Source organism: Anser brachyrhynchus (assembly GCF_964034855.1).
Source record: "Anser brachyrhynchus genome assembly, chromosome: Z".
NCBI classification, from domain to species: Eukaryota; Metazoa; Chordata; class Aves; order Anseriformes; family Anatidae; genus Anser; species Anser brachyrhynchus.
In genome coordinates, this window is record NC_137697.1 from 37339273 (window position 1) to 37353879 (window position 14607).

General features: G+C 35.9%; 1 protein-coding gene across 4 annotated transcripts in view; it reads right to left on the bottom strand.

Moving 5' to 3' along the window:
- Window positions 1–14607, bottom strand: part of VPS13A (vacuolar protein sorting 13 homolog A) — a 125466-nt gene that overhangs the window by 27574 nt on the left and 83285 nt on the right. For all 4 annotated transcript variants that reach the window (XM_080574824.1, XM_080574823.1, XM_080574826.1 and 1 more), the window contains 13 exons: window positions 11496–11649; window positions 10631–10777; window positions 9983–10064; window positions 8556–8625; window positions 7910–8015; window positions 5564–5677; window positions 3616–3761; window positions 3420–3501; window positions 2659–2772; window positions 2128–2203; window positions 1859–2022; window positions 1461–1506; window positions 1087–1210 (listed from right to left, as the gene is read on the bottom strand). In XM_080574824.1, coding sequence (XP_080430950.1) covers window positions 1087–1210; window positions 1461–1506; window positions 1859–2022; window positions 2128–2203; window positions 2659–2772; window positions 3420–3501; window positions 3616–3761; window positions 5564–5677; window positions 7910–8015; window positions 8556–8625; window positions 9983–10064; window positions 10631–10777; window positions 11496–11649 — 1425 coding nt within the window. The remainder of the gene's footprint in view (window positions 1–1086; window positions 1211–1460; window positions 1507–1858; window positions 2023–2127; window positions 2204–2658; window positions 2773–3419; window positions 3502–3615; window positions 3762–5563; window positions 5678–7909; window positions 8016–8555; window positions 8626–9982; window positions 10065–10630; window positions 10778–11495; window positions 11650–14607) is intronic.

Genomic DNA, 14607 nt, shown 5'->3' on the forward strand with positions numbered 1-14607 from the left:
GTTGATAAGACCCCTCCTGAGCCTTCTCTTCTTCAGGCTGAAGCTCTCTCAGCCTTTCCTCATAGAAGAGGTGCTCCAGTCCCTTCATCATCTTTGTTGCCCTTCCCTGGACTCTCCCCAGCGTGTCCACATCTCACTTCCTTCCACTGAGGAGACAAGAACTGGATGCAATACTCCAGGTTTGGTCTTACCAGTGCTGAGTAGAGGGGAAGGATCACCTCCCTCAGCCTGCTGGTAATACTCTGCATGGCGCAGCCCAAGAGACCATTAGCCTTCTTTGCAGCAAGGGCACACTTAGTTAATTAATGTCTGAGTATTCTACTAAAAAACTTGAAGGTTAAAGTCATCTGTGCCCTACAGAACCTCGGCTCTGACGTGTTCCTTGCATTTCCCTTGTGAAGAGTTCAAAGGGTAAAATTCATGAGACACAAGGCAACCTTATGGTAGCAAAAGTGGGACAGCTCACTGAGAACATGGCCATTAACAAGTGTAATCAGCAGGAGATACTAAACGACCTCTCAAAACTCTTTCTCCAATTTCTTTACACATTGCAGTCTGTGAAAATCTGCAACAGTGGGTTTATTAAAGTTAGATATAAGGGAGTGAGACTACCACGGTATTCAATATGCAGTTCTGTCAGAGCTCTTAGGCTGAACAACAATGAAAGTACATCCTGGCACAATCTGGTAGTCTTGGAACTTGTTTTCCCCTTTTGTTATACAAATAATACAAAACCTAACTTTCGGTGCAGTGGAAAAGTCTTTTGTTCCCTGTATATTTGAGATAAAAGGAACAAATCAGGAATTGAAGGAAGTCTGATTGCCAAGGCTTTTAAACTAGTTTCACTGGCAATGGTCAAAACACCGAAGATTTAATTCTGTGGCTTTAAACACTGTCAACAGTGGGTAGTGAAACAAGCTGCCTATTTATTATATGAATAACAATATGAATAAGACTTTCTTCTCACTTCCATTAATGATAAAGTAGAAAGATCTAGAAAGATTAATACAGAAGTGATACAAAGACACAAGGTACTCTCACTATTGTTTCACGCCATCTGTCATTCTTCATACTGATTTTACTTACTTTTTGATACCTTGAAATGTGCTGCTTGCCATGTCTATGATTCCTCCAGTAGGTCTAGCTACTGCTCCCACTAAGCCTTTTCCAACACCTTTGAAAAAACCAGCTGCTCCTTCTTTCTGAGCTCCTAAAAGGATTAAGTGCAGCAAATTTTTAGAAAAAAGAAAAAAAAAGACTTTTTCTTACAACATTACTTAGGAGTTGCATTTGCTTTTATTTGATATGCAACTACATAGTCTCCTCCACACAAAGTTCATGTGAACTTTTAAATTAGATGTCAGTTAAAACATAAAATCTTGGTAAACTTAAAATGTTTCATCACATATTAAGAATTTGAAACCATATGAACATTTAATCTATCAAAGACCTACACTTACCTCTTATTGGTTTTGTAACTATTCCTGTTATGCCACTGACGAAACCCTACCAAAAGAAATGAAAAAATGAACACAAATACGTTTTCATGTTATATTTTTCTTTCTTACATATTTCTTATTACTTTATTGGTGAATAGCCTCAAAGTACTTGCGGTGGAGTATTCTAAAACCCACAGCAAGTTATCAGAATATATATATTTCACCTGCTTTGCAATTCCTACTTTCTCCAATTCTCATGTATTTTTCTTTAAAGCTATCACTCAATTATGGCCACTTAAATGGAAAAAACAGAATTAAAATTAGAGGAACAACTCTCCGGTGACTACAGCAGACTTTACATTTGTTACTTTTGCCTGCACAAAATCCATTAATCTTTTTATCATTTTTATTCTCCTTACAGAAACTAATCCTTTTCCTCCACGAGTGATACCCTCCCTCAGACCAGTGGGCTGTTTATTCATGGCTTCTCTCCTTTTCTGCTGATAATCCTCATCCATAGTTATTGCAGCTACTCCTTTTGCCATAGCACCAGTGATCCTTGAAGCAGCACCAGCTAATCCACCTATTAGAAAACAAAACAATCTAAGTAAAATGCCAATGCAGTTTACAAATACTCACCTATATTGCTTACTAATAAGTATACTACTATGATTATTCTGAAACCTACCAACAGCTCCCCCTACTAGAGCTTTAAGTCCTAGTGCCATTCCTTCTACAAATTCTTCAGGACCCTGGATGGCTCCCTGAGGGGTGGGAAGAAAAAAGACACATTTACATTAAGTTTCAAATAGTATATATTACATATTTTTAAATATTATGTTTTTGTTGGAACTTATATATACTTAAAGAGAGCAGGAGAGTGAGTGTGAAAGTGTGAGATCACCCACTAGAGCTCGCACATGAGAAAGAAAGCCTACTTTAATATACTAATTCATTCATGGAAGTCTGATTATTTTAAGTCAAAATCATTCAAACAGACTTAATCTAGCATAAGATTTGTAAGGACCAGTCAATCATGAATTAAGTGAAATTTTATGTCACTTGAGTTCTCCAGTAACTTTTCCTGTCACTTTCACTTTGAATTTTCAATTCTAAATATGAATTTAAAACTAAACAAGCTATTAATATATCCAAATTTACAATATAATTCATATCTAATCATTTTTGCAACATTTCACAATAAGCCAGAGATTTTTACCTGATAAGGTTCATAGAAGAATGCTTCTACTCCTTCAGACAAGTCTCTTATAAATCCAAATGGATTACCCAAGACATCAAGGCCAAGAATAAGCACATACATCTGCTTAATAGCCTAAAATAAAAATAGTTATTCAGTAAAAATGTTTCAAATCACACTAAAGCCATTAAGGCAGTATAGTTCACTCAAAATAAAACAGCAGGAAAGATGAGTTTAATATGAAAAATTCAATATTTGTAAAAAGTACATTTAGTTTTATTAAAAATGATCATACAGAGAGAAAATCATATTTAATCAAACTTTAGTGCTTTCAAGTACTTCATAAATAACTGAGATTAAGTCTCTTGCGATTTTACAAAGCGTGCACATCACCCAGATTTCTCTCACTTTACACAGCTATTGAACAAAATTTGGTCTGTTTCTGTGTGCTGAGAGAATTTTGTTGATTATGACTATAAAAAATTAAAAGTACATCAGAGCTGCATTGTGTTTGCTTCCACTATCCATCCCTGTAAGTTGTTCTGTTACTCACACCACTCTTCCTGTAGTCGTAATTTAGAAATATTGCAGTTACTTGCCCCCAAAATAAAGGCAGCAGAATTGCATGAATGAGTAACAAGTTTTTATATTTCATATGTACTTAACCTGTGTACAAACATGGAAGGCTGAAAGTAATTTTATTGATTTTCATAAAACCAAAGCACACAGTAGCTCTTTGAAAATGTAAGTTTACTGAAATACTGAAATTTATTTATTCCAACCTGTTTTGAATAATGCCTTAACACTGCTGATTGGAGCTGCTGTGTAGTACAGAAGTGATAATTGAGTTCAAAGAATGCCAACCTAAAAAAATAATGAAACAAAATATCCATATTATTTAGAGTGAAATAAAATCTATCATTGGCAATATTGAATTGTTTTTTGGAAGCAGTTATTACAATTGTATTTTTAACCTACTTAAAGACGACATCTTGTACATCTGTGAGGGTCGCACCTATACTCTTCAGAAGGAGATTCAAGGATTGAAGTGGTATCAATTCATTCTTTCTTTCTTCTTTGTTACTATCTTCACCACCCGTACTGAGTGAAAAGCTTAAGTGTAACTAAAGGATAAAAAACAAGATTGGGAAATAACATGACTGTTTTTATTAAAAGTTTCATATTTTTAGCTTTATAATCTTTTTTATGGTCTATATGAGATATGGCATATCTTTTATATTATCTACATTGAGATATGGCATTTCTAATCTTGACTGAAATCATACTGAATTCATATATAGAGAATATATACACACCATTTAGGGTTTTAAAAAAACACTGAAATTTAAAGTCAAATTGAATAACTTAAATACCTTTAAGAAAACAGGAACTCTAAATTGCTTACCCATATTTTCAGATGAGGTCTCCAGAACCTTTTAGCTACAATTTATTAGCTTGTTTCCAAAGCGTTTTGCTTCTCTAACTAATACACAGTATCAAAGCAGACTAAAAATGATAACATAGCATTGTGCCCAAGCAGGAATGAGAAACAAAACCCTGAAGACAAATAATTATGCAAATTTTACAGGTAATAAACAAGAACTGAAAAGTATATACAACAAAAAATAGTGCAGACCTGAAGTAATCAAAATATTTGTTTCACAGAAATTAAGGTGACACTCTTAAAAACAGAATAAACGTTCAGGAAGTTTGCTGTTAGGGCTCTATAGTGCCAACTGTAGCTTTCCAAACCAGATGAAAAGAGGTTATGCCTTTTCCTGATTCTGAGGACAATGCCACATGCCATTCATTACATTTATGGCATAACAGAACTTAATTATAGCTCGCTTCTATTACAGGTAGCTCTTGTCTTGCAGAATCATTGTCACAATTCACAACTTTATTGTGACTTCCTAACTGTTTTTTATGTCCATTATGTCCTATCTCTTCCATGTAATTTTTCTTGCAAAATTCAGAAGTAAGCTTTTTTCATTTTGTTACCTCAAAACTTAAAGGATATTTTACTTTGTCAAGTCCTAAGTGGTTTTTGTGTTATATCAATTGGAGACATAGCCCCTAAATAAAGATGCACTGAAGTAGCTACTAAATATATGTGGAATGAGTTAGGCTACGTTGTTTACGTGGCTAGCCCACTATTACCTAGAATTATCTGTTTTAATAGCAGAGCATTTCTAACATCCCACCCAATACTGTAAAAAGACAAAACTCAAACCTTTCTTTGATCTATTTCCCATGGAATGGAGGGGAAAATGTCTTAATACGAATTCTTACAAGGCCTACAAAGTGCTTTAAATTTTAACAAAGTCAGCTAAGCAATAAGCAAAAAACAAGACCCGTAAGCAAAAAATGTATGAGAGATACAGGCAAACAGGCTGCTGTTTCCATGTTAAGTATGTATACACTGTTCAATAGCTGTGCATGAATATTTATGGGAACAGGGAAATGGCCAAAAGACAACTTTACTGGAATCAAAGTACAAAACTGCTCTTCATGGGTTAATAATGATAAAGAAGAAAACATCACTGCACAGTAAAGGTGATTGTACATTGTTGTGTTTTGTTAGTTTTTCTTTTTCAGAAATGATATAGTTCCCTAATCTACTATGCGCTGTCTGGACATAAGAGCTATAGCATTTTGAAAGGATAAATAACAAAAAAGAATTACTATTTGCGAAGAAGGTTGTGGATTGGAAGGAAATAATGAAGTCTTTAATATTTAGGAAGTATTTCCGTAAGGTAAACCCCAGATAAATTAGCAGTGACAGTAAAAGCATTTTTCCAGGACATTTTTATTTTATTCTTAATTATCTCTACATTTTCTAACTTTCCAGTATCTACTGTTCTCCAGGAGATAAAAATCCTTCAGTTAGAGAGCAAGCATAGACAGTACTATGAAAAAGTTATACCTTAATTGAAGAGATATGGAAGTACTCGTACAAGCTGATTTGTGATGTATCCATTGATGACACACTCATCAGTTCTTCTTGAAGAGACTCCACATCCTTTTTGAAAAGTTCTAGCTGTGAATGCATTTTCAAAAAAACATATTACTTTCAAATTTAGAGCATATTGAACTTGTTAATCTAACGTGCCATTGAGATGCAATATATTGAGTGATAGCACTTTCACTCTCCTGATCCTAGTTTTCTGACTAGAGTTGACATTTCAGAGGAATTTTAATTAGTTTTTGCTGTCTTTATTTGTATGAAGAAAAGGAAATATGTATAAAAAGAATCCAAAACCCACCTATTTTCTAGAAAAAAATGGAAGTTCAAATACCAAATATTTTGAAGTGAAGTTTCAGACAAATTTTACCTACTCTATGACAAACAAAGGCGCACATATATACCCTTTTGGCCATACAGCAAGTAGGTTTTAAACTACAAAAATCTACACTAGAGATAATTTTCTATTACACAGAAACTAGACACATACATATTCTCAGATGACCTCCATCTAGCCTTTCTGCTTTTCTCCTTCAAAAGACAGGTTTCTTTAACAATATTTTTCGAAGAACTGGCCAAATTAAAAAAAAAAAAAAAAAGGTTTTAAAATACAAAATTCTCAAGTAATATTCAGAAAAGACTTAACCAGCAAAATAAACAAAGTTCTAACCAAAAATATTGTGGTATGTCCCTCCAGAACAGTAAACCAGCTAACACTTTGCTACTTTAACAAGCTAAACTGTAAAAGTGCTGAATACTAATGCATGTTTAGGTCTTGATTTAGAGTTAAGATGCCTCTCACCAGAAAGGCTCCTACTCAAAGTTAACATTTCACTTAAAAATTTCAGTCACAACCAAGATACAAACAAAAAATTTCCTAAGTAAATAAGCAAATAATATATTTTGTAAGTCGTCCCAAAACTGTGGTGTCATTAGATCTCTGCAAAGAACCCCATAGGTTTCAAAGGAAGGCCACAGGAAAGACAGCATTACTGGGAAGAAACACCCAGTACCTGATAACCCCAAACTCAAGGGAACCATGCAAGTGTTGTGTGAACTGGACTATACATTTAGTTTCCTCTATATACAAACATCCCACCAAAATTAGGATCTTCATTTAAAGATCAAAACAGAGAAATCCACACACTTGAAGTTAGGAAGCTTAGGACATATTTAGCACATTATACCATGTAAGAGTGGCAACTTTATTTAGATGAAAGTATCTACTGAACCACAACCAATAGCAGGTAAGTCTTACAAGATTTTTTCCCTGACATTAGCTTTTTAAATTTTAACAAGTTTGCTATCTTGCTTGAAATGTTATTCCAGAAACTAATTTCTCACTGCCTTATAATTTATATTCAGCATATATATTTTTTAGAAATACAGAGAATAACCATCACACTTTTTACTAAATCATTTATTATTACATACATTGTACTGACATGCAAACTTCAATATTCTTAACAGGAAATGCTTGTTCAACACATATCCTATCTGCTTTGTATACAGCTAATCACCTTTTTTTTTTTTTTGGCTTGTTTTCTTTGGCAAGTCTGTGACATTCCGCTTCCTCTGTTACTTATTGATTGTATCTTAGGTTTTCCTTATTAATCCGCAAGGAAACTACCTTATGCTTCATATTTTATCTTTTTTTTCCTACTCTTCTTCAGTATGAACTCCTTGTGTTCTCCCTCTGTAATAATTCATTTCTCTTCCACTGCCCTCTCCTTTCAACCCAGTGGAAACACGTCAACCGCATCATCTAGCAACTTAACAATCTTGCATAAAATTGCTGAAGACACTTTCACTTTTTTGAACAACCTGTCTCTCTATTCCTCTCACATTCTCTTGCTCTGATGAGCAGATAAGTTTTACTGATTTCCTGGCCAATATTTTCATATATTGTTTTTTAAAATAAAACGGGTTAATGAAAAGAGTATTATTATTTTAACTTCTCTCCTGTCCTGGGTCCTTAATGAACTAATCTCCCAGGCATTAGTAAGACCCAATATTCTACATACATCATTACTACTTTTATTCTTTTCAGAAGGTGTTAAAGCCTTCTTTGCATAGCATGCAACATGAAGATAAAGAAAAGACTTTACTATTTGCCTCAGGAAACAGTAACTCTTGAAAACATCACATCTTCATATTAGTCCCAGGCACAACACTTAACCAGTACCGGTACACAGAACATCAATTTTTTTGTGTTTTGTATATTTTTTCCTGATGATTCTGTTTTAAAATATAAGTTGAATAATTACAGATTAAAAATCTATTCATCTTCGAACAGAAGGTTTCTACCTGTTGGCCATTTGGTACATCAGTCTGTGTAAAGAATTCAACCAGTGCATAGAGGAAACCAAGATCTAATCTGAGATCCATCTCTTGAATCAGGACCTTGAAGTACCTACACATAAATCAAAAAAATATTATCGAACTGTTTAAAAAAAAAAAGGTGTAATACTTTAGATTATGAAATGAGGTGAACTACAAAATGTAATCATCCGGGGTATTTATATCACTTACTTAATGAACTTCAGATTTTTTTAAGGAATTTGTCATTATTGGTCAAAAGGTTTCCTACAGCGCTCTAAGATAAATACATTTTCTGTATCCAGAATAATTTCAATAAATTAGCAGCATTTAACACTGTAGATAGCACTGTTAAGTGTAGAGGTTTTTTTTTAATTTGTTTGCTTGTTTTTACCAAATTAGGAAAAGACTAAAAATCTTCATTAGAAGAATTGAAAATTCTTGATTACTCTGCAGTTATGTGGTTAATAAAGAGGGCTGAGTTTTCACCTCTCTTTCTGAAGAGCTCTTATCTTTACCAGTATGACTGGGTGTAAAATTATCTTGCATTATGTTTGCCCCTAATCGATTTTAATTTTAAAGCTTGATTAAACATAATCAATGGCAAAAAGATGGAACATGTCAAAATACTTACTTAATATGAGATATTTGTGAATGTCCTGCAGTTCTCATAACAATACTGACATCGGTAAATGGTTTTGGTGCTATGAAGTTGTAAAATAAAAACAGATCAGCACAGATCTTTCTATGATAGACATATCTTTATGTTTTTAATATGAAAATGTCATATGCGTTCAGGATTTTTTCAATCCTATGGAGCAGGATTATATAATGGATGTGACTGGCAAACAAATAAATCACTTAAAAGAGCAGGAACAGGAAGGAATAGGAAGACAAGGTTGAAATGGAATATCAAAATCCTATTTCAGTTATCTCTGAAAACGTACCATCTAAATGCAAATTAATCGTGATATAATCTTAGACCTGTAATTTTCCTAGTCTTGGAAAAAAATCTTCAAAGACCAATAAAAAAATATACACTAAAAAAAAATCTTCAGCTTTATGAACTCTAGCTTAAAATTGATCATATTCAGGATAAAATCCTGTCATTTTAATAGCTTCTGTACAAAATCACTGGCAGTATTCTTTGTATTTCAAATTCTTGTATTTCAACTCAGAATCTCTCTTGACATTACGCTGATCTTCCAAGTGACTTGCCCTAAATAAGTTAACAGAAGACTGCAGTTCCCCACATCGTATACTGACTTTGAGGTCTACGCTCCATTCCATGGAGAAGCTGGAAGGTTACAAACAAAACACACAAAATATACTTTGCCATCTGAGGAGATGGTGCATCGCATAGCAGTTTTGAGTTCAGACTGGCATTAGCACGTTTCTTTTCTTATTCAGTTAAGTCACTAGTCATGTATTGTATGCAAGCAAATAAAAAAACATGCTTTTTAAACAGCATGATTACTATGAGCAACTTATTTTAGGCAGTAGGGAAAATTACAGCCACTGAAGATGAAAAGTGACTATTAGAATCCTCACTGTTTCTGAACTTCAAACACAAGTAATACAGAACCAATGCAACAGATTCACAATCATCAAGTGTAGCAAAGTTTTGAACTTTTCTTATTTTCATCAGGGAACTCCCCTCCTAGGATGGTCAGCTCTCAGTGTTAGTTGTGGTCTGAATCCAACTGCAAAAAGCCCATTTTAAGCTCAAAACAAATTTAACTTACACCTTATGATCTCCAAGAGCAATGAATTGATGTGCCAGAAAGATGTGCTTAAAAGGTATGGATATCAATGGATAAAATGTTTTGTAGTTGTTTTTGTTTGTTTATTCTAATTGCTGTTTAGATGGTTTTCTCTGTATCTTCTTTGTAGAGAAAATTACCAAATTACCTCCCTGTCTCTAGAATTAGTATGTGTGTTCTATGTAGTCAGTAAGCACTAACGGTCTTCATCTGATAAAAGTGGCAAGGTTCACTTCATTAAAAGCAAGCTATCTTGTAATTTTATTAGTAAAGATTATGTTAAGCTATAATAACAAACCTGAATCCAGGGTGATGGACTTTGGAGGTTTAATAGGATAGAACACAAAGGGAAATATGGCTCCAGGAATCTGGTTTTGTATCTAATAGGGGTAAGGACAGGACAAGGTGTAGCATGTTAGCTTTTCAGTAGTTAAATATTTCACAAGTAGGAAAAACACAAGAATTATGAGCATTACCTGTAGCATTCCACCAATTCAAAAGCAGGAAAAAAGCAAGTACTATGGTTCACAATATCTCTGTTTTCAAAATGAAACTATCCAATCTAGAAAAGCTTCTCCCAGTTGGTGGTTTTAAGTGGTCCACAAAATTGTTACAAAGGATTTGTTTTTAAAAACTTTAACATGTAACTTGCTGAATATAGCAAATTACACCTGATTTTTAGTTGGTTGTAAATAAGAGCAGGAAAAAGCATAGAATATGAACAGTAACATTTTCCTCAACAGTCATAGGTGACCATGGTGGGCTTTTTTTCAGAAGCATTTAAGAAGTATTTCTTTTCAAAGATTGAGAAGCACTGATGTTGAAGCCACTGAGTACAATTAAATTCAAAACGTGAAAAATCCAAACAAATCTGAAAATAAATCCAAGTTTCCTTAAAAGGCACTTTTTCTTAATGAATAATTCACTGTTCTCTGACAAGACTCACCTGTATCCTGTAAACTTGAATTCTGAAAGACTTCTGATGTGCTGATGAACTGTACTCTACTTTCAAAGCTGGCAGGTAATTCCTTCTAATAGGAATCTCATTGGGTTGTTGAATTTTCATGTTACATCCATTAGGAGTTAAACACACCTATTGTTAAAAGAAAAGTTGTTTGTGTTAAAGAAAAGTTGTTATGCTACATGATTGTTATAATCTACTTTAAAATTCATACTTCCCGTTAACATTGTAATAAAAGTTTAACAGTAAAAGTTTTGCAGCTTTTTACCTATACTATGTTAATTTACCTACAACACATTTCTAATGAGTATCTTGAATTTATCTACAGACAAGGATAGGAGCATTCAGAGCATACCATGCTTTTACTTTCCAGAATTATTTCTGGAATGTTTTTTTCGTGTTTACGTGATTGAATGACACAGCTGAATTTTGTCTCACTGTGATATACCACAACGAGGGTAAATACAAGATTTTGTGTTAAGACAAACACTCCCTCAAACTAACATCCTGCCCTCCTTCCAGGTATAGCAGATGAAAAAAATGCAAAATTTCTTTATTGTATCTTTGTGCATATTTAGTCCCATGACCTGTAAAAATGTTACAGTGCAATTTCAAAGTTAGAGGCTAACAAAATCAAGTCTACAGCAAGCTGTCAAATATTTATGGATTTCTCTTTCTAGACAAACTTTTTTTTTTCCAGGCAAAGATAAAAGATGGGATTTCAAATGAACTGAGTAAATTAATCATCTAAATTTTCACTGGAAGTTTTTCACATACGGCAAAAATGGATACATGATCTTTTTCCTGTATACACCTATAAACAACAGATTTAGAGAATGATCAGTATTACCAAGACATTGGATTCCAACTCAATAATCTTATTTTCTGAAGGAGTTAGCTCACTGTAATCTTTGAATTCTTGTTCTAATTTGTCAGTTTGCTTAACACTCATTGGTCTCCATCTTGATTTCTTCTCAGGTTTTGTCTCCCAAACCACATCAGAACTTTGAAAACAAAAGAATGGACCAAGAGAAAAGAGTTAGTAAGTTCAAAACAAGTTTTACATGCCTTAGTATAGCTTTTAATATGTAGTAACTATGGAATGAAGAAACACATCATAAAGCACTAGTGTGGTAAATAAAAATGACCCAAATCACCCACCTCCTTCTCTGCACTAAAGAAATAAGGAAAGATAACAGCAAGTATTTTTAACTCCCCAGTTTAACAAAGATAGGCAGGTAAAGACACTTTGTCAAGAAACTCAGCTTCAATAGTACTCCATCTGTTATTCGACACGCTCATTGTGGGTTTCTGCATATATTCCTGCATATATTTTGGCATGGTTGATTCAGTAGAAATTGAGTTTTTCAAGTCAACAGAAAATGTTGCCTGAACTGCTTCTTATATTTGATAGATAGTTTCTCCACTTGATCTGCCTAAATTACTAGACAGTGTTTCAGTTTATGTGTTTCTTCTACTGATTTCATGGTGTTGAAGGATTTGTTTGTTTGTTTTTTGTTTGTTTATGGTATCCCAGAATCATTCTTTTCTATTCTTTCCTTCTTTTATTATTAATGAAAGACTTAAGTTATCCATTACCTTTAAAGGGCTCTGGCGTCTTTTCTGCTTTTCTGCTTAGTTCTACTGCTTCTGTGAGAAGCTCTTATGTCTGATTTCACCTTGCAATCAAACAATGTATGATATAGGGCACAAACCAACAACTATCAGACAAGTTAAGAATATTCCTTCTTTCCTTCAAGTTACTATACAAAATACATAGCTCCCTAATCCAATTCCTTTTAGCTACATCTGTGTCTGTATTCAGATACATCAATGGCAGAACCACCTAAAAAAGTAAAATATAAACGTGAGCTAGAGGACAAAATAACAGCTATAAAATAGAGTACTGATTTGAAACAGCTGTGGGTTTTTTGTTTGTTTGTTTGTTTTTGTTATCTTTTTCTTTTTCCAAATGCACTGTGATCCCATTTCTGGCACGGTAAAACTTGTTTCTGCATCACGTTAGATACAAACTGCCACTTACACTATTTTTGGACAAGATGATCAAAAAAAGCAACATTCTTAACGACAGTGTTTTTTTTCACTATAACCAAGGATTAATCTGTCATCTTCAGAAACTGGCTTCAGGAGCTTGACATCTCCTTTGATTAATAACAGATCAGTACCATCTATAATCATGATTAGACTCCTGACTATGGATGACCACTTCCCAAAAGAAATCCCTATTTTGAATCTGGGCATTTAGCTGCCACTTTTAAAAGTCTAGATTTCCACTGTCTAGATAGTTATCAGAGCACTGTTTCTCAAGTGAGGGCAAGGACTTGAATTTTCTTAGTGAATGGCAGAGGTGAATATGTGAAGTATACACACACATTAAGTTTCTGCTTGTTTTGCAGTGAAGTGCAAAGAATTCAGAGGAAAAAGAAAATCCTCCATCTAGCAACCTCACAGATACGAACATACAAAAGTGGGTGGAGTATGGCAGTGATATATACAAGTACCCCTTTAGTACTCTAAAAAGGCCCTGTATGAACACATCACAGCCCATACTTCCTAAGTACTGTAAAGTTTCTTTTCTGCTCCCCTCTGAAATGATACAGTAGCAAAGCAAAGGTATTACAGCCTTCAAGTCTCCATAATCACAGAATCACAGAATCACCTAGGTTGGAAGAGACCTCCAAGATCACCTAGTCCAACCTCTGACCTAACACGAACAAGTCCTCCACTAAACCATATCGCTAAGCCCTACATCTAAACGTCTTTTACAGACCTCCAGGGATGGTGACTCAACCACTTCCCTGGGCAGCCCATTCCAATGCCTAACAACCCTTTCAGTAAAGAAGTTCTTCCTAACACCCAACCTAAACCTCCCCTGCTGCAACTTTAACCCATTCCCCCCCAAAAAAAGAAGCACTCACACAACCCCTGAGAATCGGCAGGAGCTGTTTAGTGCCGGGACATCTTGCAGATAAACCTGCAAGATGCCCATGGTGCTTGGTGGCTCCAAGCTAATGCTTGCGATGGAGCCTGAGCAACGAGTAGGGGGCTCACCGGGCACTGCTGCAATGCTGTTGGTGCTCTCGGATGGCAGAGCACAAAGACATGCCGCAGTAGACCCAGGTCTGTTCTGACAGAGGTGGATCCACTTCCATCCGTTCCTCCACATCTGGTGGATCCAGCTCCATCGGCTCCACGGTGTTGGGTAGAAGGATAAGCCAGTCCTTGACCGGGACTGCCCAAATGGGATGCCTTCCATCCAGAATGTTCTCAGGCCAGGGTGCCATCCAGTTCCACCCCAATGTCCCATGCCACTGTTGGCTCGGTTTTCATGCATGGGTCTGATGGTGGCATCTGTTTTATGGCCATTACTGGGTCCTGCACTGTGCTCCGGACTATGGGCACACGCCTCTGCTCCCCGCGGCTGTCTGTCTGATGTTCCTGACTTCGCCCCACGTCACCGTTGCGCCTATGGTACGGTCCAGGCCCCCTGTCGCTGGGTGTGTGAGGGGCCGGCCTGTTCCCCACATCATTGTGGTGCCAATGTTACTGCCTGTATCTGTCTGTGGGCTGGGCGCCAGAGGCCCCTTGGGCACTGGTGTCTCTTGTGCCACCAGCACCATCCCTCTGCCCACAACACATCTCCTTCTGGTCAGGCGCATTCCTTCTTGGTGCTTCACCGAACTGCATCGCTGTCCTCGCACACCAAGGAGGCCTGCTGCTCGCCTTGCTCTTCTAGTCTTCTTCCTGCCACACAAGCTGACAGTCAGAGGGCCTAGATGCTCAGCAAATGCTGGACCAGCTGCAGGGGGCCTGTTTTGTAGGGCCCGCAGCAAAGGTGGGGCAGTGGTGGCCACTGTGGCCTCAGCAAGCCTCTGTGATGGAGTGTCCCAGGCATGGCCAAAGGCGGCTGTGTTGGGAGCAGCCTGGAAGATGCCCTCACA